The sequence below is a fragment of the Sparus aurata genome, chromosome 4 (genome assembly GCF_900880675.1).
Source record: "Sparus aurata chromosome 4, fSpaAur1.1, whole genome shotgun sequence".
Classification (NCBI taxonomy): domain Eukaryota; kingdom Metazoa; phylum Chordata; class Actinopteri; order Spariformes; family Sparidae; genus Sparus; species Sparus aurata.
In genome coordinates, this window is record NC_044190.1 from 30,163,608 (window position 1) to 30,182,191 (window position 18,584).

The window sequence follows — 18,584 nt, forward strand, 5'->3', positions numbered from 1 at the left end:
TGTAGTTTATGCTGTACAGATTTGTACATTGGTGAAGACAAAACAACCTCTCCATAAACAAATGGCACAACACAGGAGGGCCAGCTCCTCCCTTAAGACTCCACTGACATCCCAAGGAGAGAAATCATTCCTTTGAGGACAGCAACGCAAACATCTTGACCAGAGAAGACAGATGGTTTCTAAGAGGAGCGAAAGAATACAGCTATGTCAAACTGGAACGGACGTCTTTGAACAGAGGATGTGGCCGAAGACATGATTTATCACCCACCTACAATGCAGCACTGAGTTCTCTCCCCAGACATCTTAACAACCATTCACACCTGGACTCACCTAGCCTTAGCAACCCACACGAAGACCGGTTAAATCAACCACCCACAAGTGGCCCTAAAGACTCTGAAACTCAGAGCTCACATATGTCCTTAACGACTCTGTAAGGACACTCCCACACAGAGTTAAAAAGTCTGCAACTCTCCTCCAGGTAGTTGGAACTGAAGAAGCCTCTTGGATGAGAGGTGGAGTGTCTTCAGGAAACCGAAACAAGTCCAGTTGCCAATAGAAAGCAGTATCTGCCGATCCCGATATTGCTGATCACCGATCACAGTGTCAAATCCATAAATTCTTCTATATTGTTGTCTTGTGTAACTTTCATATATCTAATCAATGATTCTTCTTACACAACATTGACATTGTATTATTAAGTATAAAAATTAGGAGATGAGAAAGTATCATTAATTGACCACCGTTTTATTGCAGGCTGAGGCAATGTGCAATATTTCACACTCTGGAGACTCTCTTAGAGACAACTTGGACTCAGCTTACATAGAGTAACTGTAGATTACTAGTGGGCATGCATGCAGTCAGGGTGGGAATTTTGTAATTTTAGGGGCAAGTCCATTTGGCCTTCACTTTTTTTTCAGGGGCACCAAGGCCACATGACAGTCAAAGGCCACTGAGTAAAATGTGTTGATTTACCTTTCAGACTGATACCATAACATCCTACTTTATAATAAGACATGGATTGTGTATTAAAACATTGTTTTATACCAAAATCAAGTTAAAGTTACATTAGAAAGTAGTTTATGTTAAGTAGGGTTAGGGTGAGGTGATTTTTGTGACACCACACTGAATATTAGTGTTATTGAATATTTCTCCCAATAGAAATTCCCCCAAATTATGGAAAAGCAATTTTTTTCCAAACAAAAAATTGTAGAATAACCAGCAGGAGACCATTGATGTGTGGAGTGATTTTGGTGACACTACACTCTGAATAATAGTGAAGTTATTGAATATTTTTTGTAGTTTCTCTTTTCAGTGTTGCACTTTGTAGACGGTCCCTGCGCCCTCGTCTCACAGCCGGCTGACCATACAGACCAGAGTTAATGTCCAGACGCTCGTTTTGATTGACGTACGGTTGTTGCTCGTTGTCTTCCTTACTACGGTAGGAAAGAGCCGTCGTTTGTGTTTTAACAAGGTTTCACTTGTGAGTTATTGATCCGGGAAGTTCGAATCTGTGAATATATTTCCAACTTTACCGGACTAAATCCTACCACATAAGTCAGTTACGTATCATCGTTACGCTGCGCCCGCTCGCTGTGCTGTAAGTTTCGTTCTTCTGTTTTGAGACGCTGCTGCTGTTTGAGAGGCTTTCACGTGAGATCATCGTGATGATGAGACTCCACCTGCGCGAACCGCGGACTCACTGAAGTTACTGTGAGTGACTACTGTGCACTCAGGTGGCTGTAATTCAGGTCAAGCCCGCTACGCTGACCGGGCCAGGGGCACAGAGGCCACTGTGGCCGTACGATGAGATTTATTTTCAGCTGCATCAAGGCCAAAGTGAAATTCCCACCCTGCATGCAGTCAATGCACTGTCTGTCTCTATATTGAAACGTCATCTGATCGGCCTGATTTGATCTATTTTGAGAACTCCGATCAAAACCGATAGGGGCATTATCGGCCGATTGTGATCGGTTGCCGATCGATCGGTGCATCTCTAGTTGCCAACGATACAGCACCTAGAATTACCATCACCTAGAGGACTGAGAACCTTCATCAACATACTTTCACTTGAGATTCATTTTACACATGAAATATCTGAAAACCACAGTTCCCTATGTGAGTTTATCACATGTGAAACAGTTCTCAACATCTGATCAACATGTAGAAGTAAAATAATCAAGTGTATTGCGTAGCACTTTTTTAAAACCAAAGAGTTCCAAAGTGCTTTACACACAACAAATATATTAAAAAAAAAGGATTAACATCAGAATGGAAACCAGTGAAACTTACAGTCTTTGAGAAACAGATTCCAGAAGGGTTCTTCCAGATGGGTTGATGTTATACCTAGAACCATTTGCTTCTAATGAATCATTTTAAAAAAAAAAAAAAAAAGAGGCTTCTTTGTACGACTGAAGGACGTTTCCATTTCTCTGTAGAGCTTCTGTACAGGGTTCCTGGTCGGACCCTTCACAGGTGGTTTTCAGTACCACCCTTAATATATAATGCCGGGTTTACAGTTGAACCCTCTAAAAGGGTAAAAGGTCAAACCTTTATAAAAGTTTCTACTAAGAACCCATTAAATCTTTTACCTCTAAAAGCGTATGATAAAAATCTCCACTGTGCAGTTTCTATAAATAATTATATGCAGAGAGAGTGAGCTAAGTGTTGTTATGAGATTAGAGGAATTCACCTGCATGTTCACACACAGACGGATGATCACACGCCTGCTGATGTTGTTGTCTGTGTATGTGTGTTGTGTTCGCACGTCGCTCTCTCTGCGTGCTTGACTGAATTTTTATGGAAGTATGAGTTTGATGTTTCTGAGCCAGATCACCAGATTTCTAAAAATAACTTCATATAAGTTAACGCTTATGAAAGTTTTATCAGCCTACCTGTCATCTCGATGGGTTATTTTTGCGCTGATGTTACGCAACAGGAAAAGTCTGAGGGACCTTCCTGCTCCAGGTTAGCGGCTGACAGAGTTCCAGGACAACAGCTCTCAACAGAAAAAAACACGGTGTAAAGGTGTTCTTACAAATGCCAGAACTTTGCTTTTAGGTAGAATATCTTGCTGCTCTTAGTCCTGTTAGCTTGAGAGCAACTGGGGGAACTAACTGGGTTTTGCTTTTTCAGTCAGGTTCAGTTTGTCAAGGAGTTTTTTTACATTCAACTATCAGCAGCACGATGCATTTGAGTCCAAATAATAAAGTTTGGATAAAATCAACGTCAAGCTAGCAGCCATGTGACACTGTGGTGCTTTGAACAAAATGCTCTAATGTGTTTGCACGCAAACGCTTGTTAATAAGCGCTAAACATGAACTTAGGCTGCAGATGATGGGAGTGTCATATGTGTCTCAGGTAATTGAGCAAATGTCTAAAGCAAATACATCCAGGAGCTACTGAGACATTTAAGTCTGGACCAAAGTGTTGGGCCGAATAATTTTTTTAAAGTCCCCATGAAGTTAAAATCGTCGTTTAAGGTTTTTTTTCACTTATGTATCGCCCCAAATCTCACCTATACTCCAGTATCAGGCCCAACATGGCAAAGAAAGCCATTTGAAGATATTTGAATTTTATTCTAGAGTTTGTAACTTCCTGTAAAATCATAAAAAATGTCGATGACTCATCCTGCACTCGGGGGCGTATGTATGTCGCTGCCCTGGGTGTATAAAAAGCACAAAAACCCACCAATAACTTTATTGGTGAAGCGTAACACACATTTCACGCTATTGGCTGCTGCCTGTTTTTACAGGAAACGCGTAACTATGCTGAAGCAAATAGCAGTCGATTAGCCGTTTCATGGGGACTGTAATATATGAGCCCCCTGTCAAAGGTAGCTACAAAACATACCTATTAACTGCTGCTCACTATACTCTGCTGCAGCTATCTTCAGCTGTAGCAACTAGCCGCCATTAGCAAGTAGCTTGGTAAGTTGAGAAGTTTTTTGGCCCTGTTAGCTGACTGGCGTCTGCCTGGACCATGACATTAAATCATGGGGGAGACAGTGTTGGCTCAACTGGCTCCCAGTGAACACCGCTGGACCCCATACTGGGACTAAGCAAACCCCCGGGACTGACGGAGATCAGGTTGAAGATGGGATATAGTCCTAAGGCTCCAAGCACGACTGTGACTCCAGGGATGAGAAGACAAGGCAAGCAGGGACAGGGGAGGCATGAAGAGCAATATCAGAGAGCCAGGCGTCATCAGCAGTCAATACTTTAACATCTTACTCAAGTCAATTTTGCTGATGATACGTACGTACGTTTACTTGAGTAAGGTTTTGACTGCAGGACTTTAACATGTAGTGGAGTATTCATGGTTTTAATTAAGTAAAGGATCTGAAAACTTCCTCCTCCACTGTTGGTCAGCGGTGTTTCACTAAATTGTGAGCACTCTGCAATCAAACGCTTGCACAAATCACTAAATCAACATCTAGTACTAGAGCGCTCCTGTAGAGGTTATGAGTCGGTTATGAACAGATGATGCCATATTTAATATTACTCAAAAGATCAAACTGTGATACTGGGTGTGCTTTAGTCAGAGTGAAATCTCAGCACATTTTAACTCACTTACCGCAACACAATTACTGAAGAGAGAAGATTACCAGACATTACAGACATTCCCTCATGGTTGTTAAGGCCTTTATTGTGCTCTGGGTAGAAGACAAAGGTAGAAAACGGACGTGTTTCTTTATGAGATAGTTAACAGAGTACACGAGTAATCAGACACAGTCCCCAGGTCATCTGTGGAATAGTCTTCAGAGGATGCTGAACTATTTATTTTAGATTATCCATCAGTTCACTTTTCACCAACACTGACCATCTGTATCATCATTTCACTGGAGGCACCTTCACACTCACTATTTGTATTAATGTTTGTGTATAGTATGTTGAATCTAAAGTACAATGTGTACACATGTACTATACATTTTATAATATTGTATTTTTTATATTTTATGTTTATCGATCCCTCTATATTTTATTATTATTTTCTTAACTTTCATTTATTCTTCATCTATTATCAGTTAATCTCTGGAGAGCCAATCCATTGAACACTGTATTTTCTGCTCTGTATGTGACGAATAAAGAACCTCTGAACCTTTGAACCTTTGAACCGTTTGCACTTGTGAACCCAATGACTTGGGCCTTAAGATGTGTGCGAACAAAGGTATTAGTCAAATCGCAGATTATTGCAACGATGATATTCGTTTTAGTTTTTAAGGCATGAGACAAAAGATTGGAAATGATCCAAAACACTCAGACGCTTCATAACAACGACGCAAAACTCCCTCTGCCTGCCAAATCGGCCTTAAGCCGTCCTGAGGCAGGCAGCCAAATCTCCCGAATTTACCAAATTATTGTGGAATCTTCTTGGTTGGTGTCTTCAGTGTCTAAAGAAATTACAGTGGAAGACTGGCAGGATATTTGTTTACAAGCCCAGACTATAAACACTTGATTTAAATTACCTTGGTATAAATGGATAATGAGATTATACGTGTACTCTGGTTTTACTCCAAAGCATCAACTCTAATACATCTGATCTGTGTATCAGAGGCGGGATACACAAGGGCAGCTGGTTTCATTGGCTCTGGGGTCCAACTATACATCGAAGAAGATAATTATATTTTGTTTACATGGAGATCAACATAAAACATCTCTGTCAGGGAAATCTGTTAAAAGACCAAGCAAGCAGAGTGGGGTTGTTGGATTGTTGCAATGTCTCAAGTAGTAGTAGCAGTAAAGGGTAAATACTGTAAAAAAAAATAGTTTGCTTGAGCGACCACGCCTACACTGGAGACAGGAAGTGCACGACATTTCATACCATTGGCGCGGCTTATAATGGGTCATCTTCGTGATCTCTATCATATCTTTGTTGAAACCCAAGCTGAATAGTTTTGTATAGGTTGAATAAGAAGCTACAGTCACACTAGAGGCTCTGAAACCTCTAACGCTCTCACAATGATGATGCTAACATGCTAATGTTGAGCGGATATAATATTAACCGTGCCCACCATCCTCGTTTAGCACGCTAACATCTGCTAAAAGTTCAGCTGAGTGGCAGGAAATTCATTTTCCAGCTGTTTTTTTTAAAACCTCTTTATCGTCCTCACTTGTAAATAAAAATACACACACATCTAAACCCTGCTCTACATACAGAATGTACAACACACACACACACACACACACACACACACCATCCATAATGCATCGTTTTCTGCACCTCCGTCTCACTGCGATGAAATATTAAGACTGTTAACTCTGTGCAGTGTGTTCTGCGAGAAACTGTTGTCAGTCATCTCTGAAATGGCAAGGGACGGGAGTTGTGATTTTCAGGTGCTGGGTGCCTGCGTAACAGCCCAGTCTTTGCTCCACGAGCATTTCATTACATTATTCACGAGCTGAGGCTTCAGTGTGGGCAGTCCTGTCTCAATTCAATTCTCAAGTCCATCAGCAAAATAAAGGGCTAAATTCATTATATTTAACATGCATGGCAGTTAGAAATACGTGATTGGTCTTTGTTGAACACACCAACATTCTGTGGTGACATGTATGGGAATATGTTTACCCGAGAACAAAGAAAAATGCTGACATTGTTCTGTGATTTTGTAGCAACAGCTATCAGTTGATATTTTTCAACTTAAAGACCTGAAGATCCTTTAAACGGCAATAATCCATATTTCTGTGATAACTATACAACAATGTGTCAAACGCCAATGTGAAAACAATCTGATAATGTGAAAGAGTTTGTGAACGTAAAGAAAATGATCGCCTGAATCTGCAGCTCCCCCCGACAACAACAATCCTGTTTTGTTTCACTCTGACTAATCTAATAGGACTGTTTTCAGCTGCAGCAGGCAAAAAACGTTAAACAGGCAAAGAACAATATTGAGGAGCATTCAGCAGCTAAAGAGCCGGGATTCTCCTTCACAAGTTGGTAGCGACCAAACACGGAGCAAAAAGAGGTCTGCTAATCAGAAACATGACTCACAATTAACGAAAATGGTAATCTGTAAGTGCTGGATGTGTCAAACGAACGTCTCATCTCTTTATGAACAAGTTTTCACACATCAACTGAGTTTTTCCGCTGGCCGTAATTGCAGGATCAAAAATGTGTCACAAATCAAGCGTATCATTTTTATAAAGGCTCAGTCATTTTCTGATAGAGACAGGTGATGTCATTTATAGCTAAGAACACAAAATAGTGCATTTGTTGGTTCATCAGACTGAATGGCAGAAAACAATGACAGTAGCGATGAGAGAACATGTCGGTCAGTTTGGTAGTGTGGCTCCTCAATGTGTCAATGAATAAACTATACAATTTTAGTACAATTTCCAATATTTCCCCCTTACTTCACCAAACTGAGTCACTATCTTCAGTCCAGATTAAGTTTTTTCATTAAAACTTTATGATGAGGTTTAATAAAGCAGTTAATATTAGGTCCCTCAGCTTCAATCTTAAAATTCTCTCATAATAATGAGCCAGTGACCATAAATCTAATAATATAATATATTAATATGTAACACTAACAAAGGCCATTCAGCTGCACGATGACTGCTTTTATGTATGATACTTTCAGTTTGTTAAGTCGATGATAGTTTTATAGCTTTTTGAATGGTAAGGAATATTTTTGTTCTGTTTACTGAAAATATGATATTATTAGCTTTGCTTTGCTGTGGTGTTGAATGCTAGTCGGACGTGGAGCAGTGGTTTTACAGGTGGGTCGCCATTTTGTTTCTATAAAAATACATTTTTCAGATGCATTTTGGTGAGACACACGTCACACATACAAGTTTTGTTCGTCAAGCAAAGGATTTGCATGTTTCTCCCACTGCTCATATTATCATTCAGGACCTAACAGAACTTTTTTAATATCCTGATGAGCGATTGTTTCAGCAGCTACGTGTAAAAACCTCAGAGCATTTCTAATTTCTGTTTATTTCTGACAAAGGGAAGCGACCTGTCTGACCCCGTCTTTGAGAGGCACTCTCTTGTTTATTCCTCGTCTCTCTGTAGCTGCAGGCCACTCTGCTCCGTGTAGGTTTTTGTCCAAAAACACAGACCCCTCATTACTTTTGTGCTCTTTCTTTGTTTGCGTGTATGTGGGCATGTGTGCGTGTGTGTGTGTGTACGTGTGTTACATAAGACAGCTGTTCATGTGGCGGTAATCAAATCATTCCCATGACTGAGTCAAGTAGAAGTGAGGGCCTCTCAGACTCATCCTCCATGCACATGTCACTCCCTCTCCCTCTCCCTCTCTCTCTCTCTCTCTCTCTGTCTCTCTCTCTCTCTCTCTCCATATGTGTTTATTTTTCCCTCTGCCTCTGTTTTACTGCACTTTTCTTTTATACTTCATCTCACTCACCATGCCCCTTTTACCTTAACGTTTTGCTATTTCAGTTGGCTGTCTGCCTCTACACTCACTGTACATTTATTTATGAGGAAAAAAATCCTACTGGATGACCATTTATGAGTAATGATCTATTTTGACATGAGAATCATAAAGAATATATGAAGGACATATTAAAAGCAGAGCGCAAAATCAAACTTAAATTTGCAGTAAATACGAGTTTGCCTCAGTTCATCTGGTTTGTTCATTACTAAATGTTCCCCTGGTGTACAGGGAGAGTATCAGAGCTTTATTAATGAAATCAGCTGCCTGCTGTGACCCAGAACTGCTGAATCAAGTGGTGAGACGAAACCAAAACAGTTAAGTTTCTGGACAACAGAGGACAAAACAATGAGCAGCACAAACTCTCTGTGAGTTAGCCGTCGTATGAGTCATTGTTTATCAGGGCCGCTCATAAGGGTGAAGAAGGGGGCCCCAGCCGCAAGGGATAACATCCAAATTTTAGAGTTACTCACTGTTACTCATTTAAACAGTACAAATAAAACTTGCATTTATTGCTTTAGTAAAACACAAAAAAATAAAAATCAAACCGTGAGTTTTTGTGCGCGAAAGGATTTTCAGTCCAGTTCACCAACTCGTGTCAGTGCACAAGTTTGTTTGTCCAGAGTTTGTTTCTCGCTCTTCAAACCTGTTTGAAGGACAAGAGAGCGCAAACATAGAAAGAATATATTTTAAGACAGACCTGACGACGACTTTAAATCTGTTTACCGTTTTCATCTCTTCCAATTTCAGCTTTCCATTTATGAGACAAAATGAAAGCAGCACACAAAACGCAAAGCCTCTTAATTCAACTCAACCATATGTTCTCTCTTTCATTCTCTAATATGACTCTATATTTCTTTTAACTGGTTGCATGTCTCGTAGTGGTGCGACCTAACAGGTAGGAGGTCCACCATTACTCTCCTGCCTGTCAGGTCGCACTCAGGGATCGACACTTTTTGTCTGCCTTGGCGGCGGTGCGCCGGAGATCAAGCTCCAACGGTGAGTAGTTCAAAAACCTTCTTTTTAGTAAACTCTGCGTACACAAACAATGTTCTCAATGCTTGTGTTCATGTGTAGAGACCCTGGTGATACAACAAGCAAAGTTTCATGTTGTGTCGAGCCTTCTTAGAGTTAAAAAAAATTGCAATTTTGATGCTAGTGTACGAGTGCCCCTGCACCCCATTTAGCTTGCCCGAAAACGAAACTACGGTAAATCTTAAAAGTGCCTCTTTCATCATATTTATGCATTTACACAAAGGTTTGACTCATATTGAATCACAAATAAAGCCTTGGTTGCTTTTTGGCGAGAGTTTCACTTTAAGTGGATCATACTTGTGGTAGCAACACATCCCACAGATGCACAGATCAGATTGAGCTCATGTGGACACCACCTCCAACTCTTTGCTGCGTTCCTCAAACCATTCCTAGACAGTTTTTGTGCAGTGTGACAGGGTTCACGATACTGCTGTGAGAGGCCACTGCCATCAGGGATTACTGTTGCCATGAAGGAGCGAAGTGAATTTTGACCCATTTGGTGCCCCGTAAACTCAGTATGGGCACTGTGTGCTCTGACATCTGTCTATCATAGCAAGCATTGACTTTTTCAGCAATTTGTGCTACAGTAGCTCTTCAGTGAGATCAGAGGCTGGCCTTCGCTTCTCACACACATCAGTGAGCCTTGGTCCGTCGCTGTTGCTCACTGGTTGTCCTTCAGTTGAACCACTTTTGGTACCAACCACTGCATACTGGAAACACCACACCTAGACCTGCCATTCTGTTCACACTCTGCAGTCGCCCCTGTCAAAGTCACTGAGATCCTGACACATTTTTCCTGCTTCCAACACATTAACTTTAAGAACTGACTGTTCACCCTCTGGCAATTCAGTCCCACCTCTTGACAGGTGCTGTAATGACTAGATGATCAATGTCATTCACGTCACCTGACTGTGGCACGGTGTCACAGGGAGTTGAAATCGGCTGAATCGGGCGACTCGGCTATGTGTTGCTGAAGCGTTTCCAGAGCCACTCTGTGGTTACATAACCACTGTTGCTCCTGTGGACTTAGAGCCAGTGGAGGGTGAAGAAGGACTTAATGAGGTCTATTGGTGCGCACTGACAAGTCCACGCGGAGCTTTACTGACTCTGTGGCTGCTGGACATCAACAGAAACCATTGAAAAATATATTAACCGTTACATTTAATACGATGTTTTTCCTCGTTTCAGAGTTTATCTTTATCTTTCATCTAAGGTTTCATGATTTATTTACCAAATTGTGACGTTACTTAAATTACATAAAGTCACATGTTTGGTGCACCGGACAAAAGAAACAGTGTGTTCTTGTAATGTAGTGAAACAGAACCCTCTGTCCTCCCCTGGGCTCTCAAACATGTCATTTCTCCTCATTGTTGGCGACTTTCACAAAAGGACTGCATCATGATTACTGTGTTCCAACTCCACACAAAATAGAATAATAGAAAATAACAGCAAAGGACTTCTTCTGCTGTAACTGTGTTGGTAAGATGTTGTAATTAAGCACAGAAGGCTGAGGCAGTGCCTTGTGAGCCGTTTCGACGTTTTTGAAAGAAATTATAGGTTAGTCCGTTTAAGATTATATAGTCCGGCTGCTGGAGGTTTTCGCACTGATAGTTTACAGAAGTAAATGTCGCCTTTCTTTATGCAGCCAATAATTTAACAGTTTGTTCACTTTTAATGTCTTTATTTTGACTTAAGAAACCCTGATTCAGAGAGCGCCACATGGAGGCCAAAAGTGAGTACAAACAGCAGGTTACAGACTCCAGGCTGATCAGACAATGCGGGTTAGCGAGGCCATAAGCTCAGTTAGCACAGCAGCAGTCGAATGCAGAAGGCTGCGGAAAATAAAACAGTAAAACAAAAGACAAACTTTTAACATTCCTACACAGACGAGGAGGAAAGTAGTCCAGCCTATTTGCACATTTTCCACAAATTCTAAAAATAAACAAGGTTAATACAGGACTTAAAACGAGAGCTCTGTCGATTGAATAAGACAAATGAACAGAACACAAGAGAACAAAAACAGCAGGCCTAACTAAACAACTAGACACCTAGTCTACTTACAGTAAAACGCAATCATCGTAGGTGTTATATCGCCCTTCAACACATTATCGACATTGACGTCACACACACGTTCAAAACTAACCCAGTGGATACCAGCTGATTATCCAAGATGACACAGCAAGCAAAGTCGCTCCAAACCTTTGGATAGTCACACACGCATAAATTAAGAAATAAATACAACACTTGTTTTCCCCCGTTAATATCTGCTCAGAGTTTGAAAAGAGAAACAGAAAGAGTAAAAAGGAAGACACCAAAAAGTCTACCGACAACATAAATTAAAAAGCTTTTACACACCATGTCCTTGTAGAGTTTCCTCGGAGGATGTTTGTAACGGTCAACTTTTTTCGAGGCAACACAGACGGACAATATTGCCGTCAGGGAGGCGAGCGCTGGAGGATGAAGAAAAAATAAAAATCTCTCTTGCAGTGTAAAAGTGTAGAGAACCAAATATACAAGTGAGCGAATACTGTTTATTATTGCTGACAAGGTGCCAATCTGTGTTGCCTCTAAAGATTAACATCCCAAAGAACTGAAAAAAAAACAAAAAAAAAACAGAGGAAGGCAGGAGCAGCTGACTCAGCTGGTGTAGAAAGAACCGTTCATCGATACAGCTTTTCATACCTGTGCCATTTTTTTTGCACTTAATCTACTTGGCCTTGGCTAACTTTGCACACAAAAGAGAAAAAATAACCTAATAAATGTATCCCAAGAATCCCGTCAACACAAACATCATCCCAAAGAACTGGCAGATTTTAAAAGACTAAAAAAAAAAAAATGACTTGTATTAAGGCCAGAAGTTACGAGTCAACTCCAAAACTTGCAGCATAAAGAGCTCCCGAATGAAGATATCTGTACTTTATCTTAACTAAACATTAGGTCTGTTTATACTCCCAATGCATGCACACATTTGCACACACACACACACACACACAAACACATCCACATAACAGATGAAGAAAACACAGACTAACCCAGAACAATGTATCCTGAGATCTATAGTAGTAAACTGACTCCAGAACAGAGCTACTGACAAAAAAACATCTCATCTCTGTTGTCTCGAAATAATTTGTGCCGCTGTGCATCATCTACTGTTTATGATGCACTCAGAGTCGTTATGTTACAGATAAAACAGTCTGAGACAGTCGTGATCTCCTCTCCAACACATACATATTGTGTAAGCTGAGAGATAATACTTGTTACCTCAACTTTAACTTATTAAATGGCCTTGTTTGACCAGACTTGGCAAAGCTTGTCTCCATCACGGAATATTTAAAAAAAACCCTCGTTCTGAGACACAGAGCTGACAGTCTAGTTTAGTAGCATCGATAAGAATCTTTAGAATTACAGCTGTATTGCTTTATTAACAGTTTTATGATTACTGGCTTCTAAAGAGTCTTTCTCCAGTTCTTTCTGTCTAAATGTTATAAATTATTACAGCAGAGGACGCGGATTCTGCTTCACAGCACACTGCGTCTCCACTGTGGCTGTGCTCCTTCCTCTTAAGTGTACAGTACATATTGTGCAGGTGCAAACAGATGCACCAGTCATGCAACGCTTTCCCCCTCTCTCCCCTAAAGACTCCTATTGGTGGGTTGATGTGATGTCACTCAGGCCCTAATTCCTACTGGAAGATTCAGATGACATCAGACGAGGTATTATTAGTGCTGGCTGATATTAAAATATTAAGGCATGATGTGTGAGACACATTTCCGGTGTCTTGTTGCAAGGGAGCCCATCGGAGTTTCGTTAGGTGACGGAAAGCAGCTTTTCTTATTTGGTTATTCTGCATCTGGAGGAAGAGATCCTTATTTTCAATGCCTGTAGTAGACTCCATTATTATTTCAGTTCATCCTGCGTGGCTATTTGTTGCCAAAGAGCTGCAGGTCGAGGCGGACCCACACTTCCCCCGTAGGGACCTCGTGCAGCAGGAGACGACGTGTCACCGGTCCCTTGTTTTCAAACTCCTTCTTTATGGTTGCCACGGGAACCTCTGTTCGACCCAGAAAGTCTGATGTAAAAGAAGAAAGACAAAGACACATTTTAAAGGAATTATAATAAACATATACAGAGAGAGAGAGAGAGAATTAGAGATTAATTATTTTAGACATTTTATGGTGTACTAGTGATAAAACATCACACAGATTGACATGTTTTCACTCAGGATTTTTAGGTTTAGGTTAATTTAGAAAATAATCTAAGCAGACACACAAAATATTAACAGCCTCTCGTGAATGTGGTAATCTGAGCCTCTCTGTTCAGCCCTGGCATTATCGTCCGTCCTCAGTGCGTATGCCCCCACGAATTGAGGACACATTTGAGATCCGATCACTCAGACCACATTCAGAGGTGGTCTGAGCCACATGTGACCACATTCTTTAAGCAGTGTGTATGTGAATGTGCCCTGAACCACACTGAACGACCGCCTACTCAAATGACGTCCTCCGTGAAAGAAGAAGCAGCTACGAAAACAGGCAGAATGGATTACACGCTGTCTGATATCCATGTGGTTCACTGGAATATAAATTATTAGTCATACTTTTTTTGTGAATTTGGTTTTAAAAGCAAAACATTAAGTTGTGTCCAGCCTGTCTTCCTCTGTATCTTAAGTGCGTCTTACTTGCCATTTAGCAGCTGTTTGCAGCGATTCCACCATTTTCACTCAATCTATGAAAATAGCAGTAAACCTTTAAAATTTTAGAAATACAGTAAACAGTTTCAAATATAGTCTACTTCTTTGTTTCCTGTGGAGGAAGTCCCCAGACTCCCTTAATTGATCGTTACATTTCACAAGTGTTTGAGTTAGGAGAAACTTTAGAAACTTTTTGATAAGCTGTCTCTGAGAAATTCATAACTATTTGGGCCTCGTTGTTAATTCATCAATCGTGAGATCATATCACAAGAGGATCTACGACACTTGTGACTGGGCTATTCCAGGACAGATGTTGATTAGGAGAGAGGGCGGAGAAGACAAGGGAAGAGTTAAGCTGGTGACTGACCATCAGGTGAAAACTGGTCCCTTTCAAAGATGGTGATGCAGAGGACGTCCTGGTAAAGGTCTTTGATGTGAAACTGACAGTTGAAGTTCCACTTGGGGTTCAGCGTGTCGTTGAGCGTCCTGGATGTGAAGATCTGAGCTCCCATGGTCACTTCGCAGTAGGGGTTACTCTTACCTGGAGGACGACATGAAGGCAGGTGAGCAGAAGGCGCAAGTGCAGGTAGAGGAAAGGAGAGGAGGGTCGAGAAAGAGATGAAGAAGATCGAAAAGAGAACAGGAAAAGGGAGTGGGGGGATAAGAAAAATCGGAAAATGAATACAGATGAAAGGTTCAGCCACTCAAAAATGAAACAAAATTAACATTTTGCATTATGGAAGTATAACCAGCCTAGAGGTCACAGAAAGGCCTCTGACTGAGACTAATCTGATGAAAAAAGGGATGACAGGGCCTCATAATTAAATGTGGCTTCATCCCATCTTCATTAGGTATCCATGGAGCGGTGTGTTCACCATAACGCAGGGATTAAACATTTTGAGAACATGGTGTGTTTCTTAGTCCACTGAACTGTAAGGGCATCTTGTAACCTGCGTCTATCCACACTCACGGTTGGGTTTACACGCCTTGAGTTCAGTGGCCTCCAAGATGGTGACGAGGAGTCTGCCGATTCCACTAGCCTTCACAGAGCGAGCTGCAAACGCACACGCACACAAAGAGAGCAATTAACCCAGAGATCATCAAATCGGTTGCCATCGTCTTTAGAGTGCAGCGACAAACCTTGATAGGCCTTTTCCCTTTTCTTCTTTTCTGTCTCGATGAATTCTTCAGACGCAGCCTTGATCTTCTGAACCCACGCTGTCCTGGAAAACGCAAATGTAACACGGTAATCGTAAAGGCCACCAAACACACCAAAATTGTGTGTGTGTTTGTGTGTGTGTATGTGCGTGCGTCTGCATGCAGCTACCGTTCATTGATGTTGTCGGTCTTGAGTATGTAGACTCTATCGATGTGCGAGATGTGGAAGACGGGCTCATCGCTGGAGGGATCTGGCAGCTTCACCAGAACTTCATTTAGCAGCACGGGCTACCGAAAATAGACATTTTATGTTATTTTGGAAAGAAATACAAAGTACTGCCTCAAAAGAAGACATCAAAACTTTGTGTATGTCTTACCGGCTTGTACATCTTGAGCTGTACATTATTCTTGTTGCTGAACAGTTTATCAGGCCCGGACGAGGTGAACTGTTTAGACGCGTGGGTCAAAAGCAGGAAGTCATTGAAGAGGAAAGCCCAGAGTTCCTTGTTGCTCTTCACCTTGTTCATCTGAAAAGAAACAAGTGATATATACAGACATATTTTTTCTGATCAACGATAATGAAACAGTACAAGGATTTAAAAAACATGTTTTCTTGACATTTTTGCTTCTGTAAATTGTCTCTGCTCCACTTTCAGCTGCTCAGTAAAAATGGTGCCACTTTAGTTGACTGTTCAGCATCAGAAGACATTCAATTCACAAAACCCAAAAGTTTATATAACGATGTTATTCACAGTGGCGTATCAACCTTCCGTTGGGTTTCTGCTCAGATGAACTGGCTCACTGATCTCTACTGTGTAAGTTTTTACTCTCTGTAACGTGTAACCACGTCATCCTGAGATCTGACCCGCAGATGTTTCACATTTCATCTACCCTGTACTCCCCAGCCTGTCTGGTCTGTTTAACATTTAACATTTTTAAATATTCATTCAGTGAAACGAAAAAAATTATAGTCTTTTTCTGGAACAGACTCTGGTTTCCACAAACACATTGTAGTTTTACTCACCTTGCCGCTGTGGAGCAGCTTCCTTGGGCCCAAACAGTTGGTGAGAGAGTTAAAGACCAGATTCTGTTGACAGAGAGAAACTTTAGAGGGATATTTTATATGTTCTTTATATACAAAGATTCTCACTTATCAGACACGGGGTTTCTGCAGGTACAACAATTTAAATTTAAAGCCTTTTAGGACCTTTAAATTACAGATGTTGCTTTGCTTACTGGACTTGCAGGAGTGAATGTTGTTTTTGCTGAGTGGGTCACACTAATTTTGGTGATGCTCCCAATGCGAATACAAAACTTGACATAATGTTGCCAGTCATAATTTAACGTATATATTATTTTTGATGAGAGGAGATGACTCATTAGCCCAATCACCACATCGTGACACAGTAGCTGGGTATGCTTCAGTATTTAGTAGTTATTGCTTCCCTGCTGGTTTCCTTACATAGTTTTGTTAGGGCATGATCAGTACAAATTCTTCCTGTTTAAAGAGCAGACTGCAGACTAATCAAATATACAAAAGTAACATTAAATTCATAATGGAATCAATCTGAGCGATCGTTTTAAAACAAATTATATGTTGAACTTTTTAAGGAACCAGCAGAAACCCTGAAGGTAATCAAGCTGATAACTATTCAATCCACAAATAATTAACTTGATTAAATTATAAGCAAGCGTAATACCTCTGCCGCGCCATCACACTGTACGTGGTTCTGAATCCATTCCAGTCTGTCAGAGTTCTCCTTTTCTCTCACGCCCTCGTTTACCTGTTCAAAACAATTTGTCAGTAGAGAAATGATATTCAAAGACAAGACCCCGTCCACACAGAATAGAACAGAAAATAACCTCGACGTGGAGTCAAAGTAACAAATGAAGTCATAAATGAGAGAAACAAACCTGCTGACACAGTTCTTCAGCCCTCTCAAGAGCCTCTTTCAGAGGACCTCTGTCAGCGTGGCCCTCAGCCGTGCACTCCAGGATCTACACACACACACACACACACACAAACACACACACACACAAAATGTTCTTTTGTTTTAATTACACACAGTAAGGTTAGCATTTGAGGAGCTTAAAACACAGACGCGCCCATGAACACGATGGCCTACGTTTTTGATGTGCAGCGGGTAGCGTGTGATCCTCTGCATGGGTTTCAGCAGGAAGCTGGACAGCGGCATGCCTTTACACCTGTAGTCTGTGGCAATTTTCTGATGGGGATAAAAGACAAGGTTTAAACACACAGACAATCGTGTTTTCTAAATTGATTAATTGTTTAATTCTCTGCATTCATGAGATACAATCAGCAGCAATGTTAACTGTCCCCGTGGTTTCACATTTGATTTGGAGCCCTCTCCTTCCTACCTTGAGGAAGTTCTTAAAGTCCGGCTCGTTGTCGATGCGAGTCTGGAGCAGAGCGGCTCCGTTGATCTGACAGGAGCAGAAGCGGATGTAGGGCTGCATGTGGGACAGCTCCGCCGCCAGAATATCTCCGATCATCTGCACTGGCATGTTCTCCCCGCCCGTCTTCTTGCGAACACGTAGTGCCCTGCACACACATTGTGAGGAAGGTCAAATATTAAGGTAACCACTTCCCGTAAGTCTTTTTTTTTGTTACATTTATGTAATATAAAGGTTTATATAATATAATAATAAAAAAATGTTGTTCATTTTTTTTTTTTATCTGTCCTCTAACTTTTACGATGGTCGTTTAAAGAAAAAGGTGTAACATAAAAACAAATATGGCTGAAGGCTGAACTTAAAACTTCTGGAAACATCAGAGCGGTTCATTGCACAACTTGGGAATCTAAAGTCAGGCAGATGTGTATTTCCCTCACAGGCACGACATTAGAATATCTGCACTTGTATAAGATTCATACACTCATATCAGATCGACTGTCCTCTCTTAATCTCATTCAGCTCTATTTACTTGAGAAGTTTAGTGTTGCAGGCCATCAGTTCTTTCCAGTTGACGAAGATCATGGCCATCTCTGCATCCTTCACCCGGCCTGATTCTGACATAGGCTTATGGAAAACCTACACAAAAACACACACACACCAGTACAGGCATGAAGCAGTCAGATGGTTGCCTCACTGGATACTGTGTATATTCATCTATGATTTAGTCAGCAAGACACGTGTCTATCACCTCCAGCACTATCTGAAGGTCTTCCACGTATCTCTCCTCAGTCTGGATCAGCTCATGGATGTAACCCTGTCTCTTCTTCTCCTGGGGGCCCATCGAGTCCAGATTGTTCAGGTCTGCACACCCTGCAGAGGAGGAGGAACACACAAGAG

At 41.2% G+C, this 18,584-nt stretch overlaps 1 protein-coding gene across 3 annotated transcripts in view; it reads right to left on the minus strand.

The window, feature by feature from the left end:
- Nucleotides 1-11,088: 11,088 nt before the first annotated feature.
- Nucleotides 11,089-18,584, minus strand: part of itsn2b (intersectin 2b) — a 35,216-nt gene continuing 27,720 nt past the window's right edge. For all 3 annotated transcript variants that reach the window (XM_030413906.1, XM_030413905.1, XM_030413907.1), the window contains 13 exons: nt 18,436-18,557; nt 18,217-18,323; nt 17,652-17,835; nt 17,399-17,497; nt 17,187-17,270; nt 16,973-17,056; nt 16,297-16,359; nt 15,650-15,799; nt 15,442-15,560; nt 15,255-15,337; nt 15,085-15,168; nt 14,482-14,655; nt 11,089-13,493 (listed from right to left, as the gene is read on the minus strand). In XM_030413906.1, the coding sequence (XP_030269766.1) occupies nt 13,345-13,493; nt 14,482-14,655; nt 15,085-15,168; nt 15,255-15,337; nt 15,442-15,560; nt 15,650-15,799; nt 16,297-16,359; nt 16,973-17,056; nt 17,187-17,270; nt 17,399-17,497; nt 17,652-17,835; nt 18,217-18,323; nt 18,436-18,557 (1,502 nt within the window). In that variant the 3' untranslated portion in view covers nt 11,089-13,344. The remainder of the gene's footprint in view (nt 13,494-14,481; nt 14,656-15,084; nt 15,169-15,254; nt 15,338-15,441; nt 15,561-15,649; nt 15,800-16,296; nt 16,360-16,972; nt 17,057-17,186; nt 17,271-17,398; nt 17,498-17,651; nt 17,836-18,216; nt 18,324-18,435; nt 18,558-18,584) is intronic.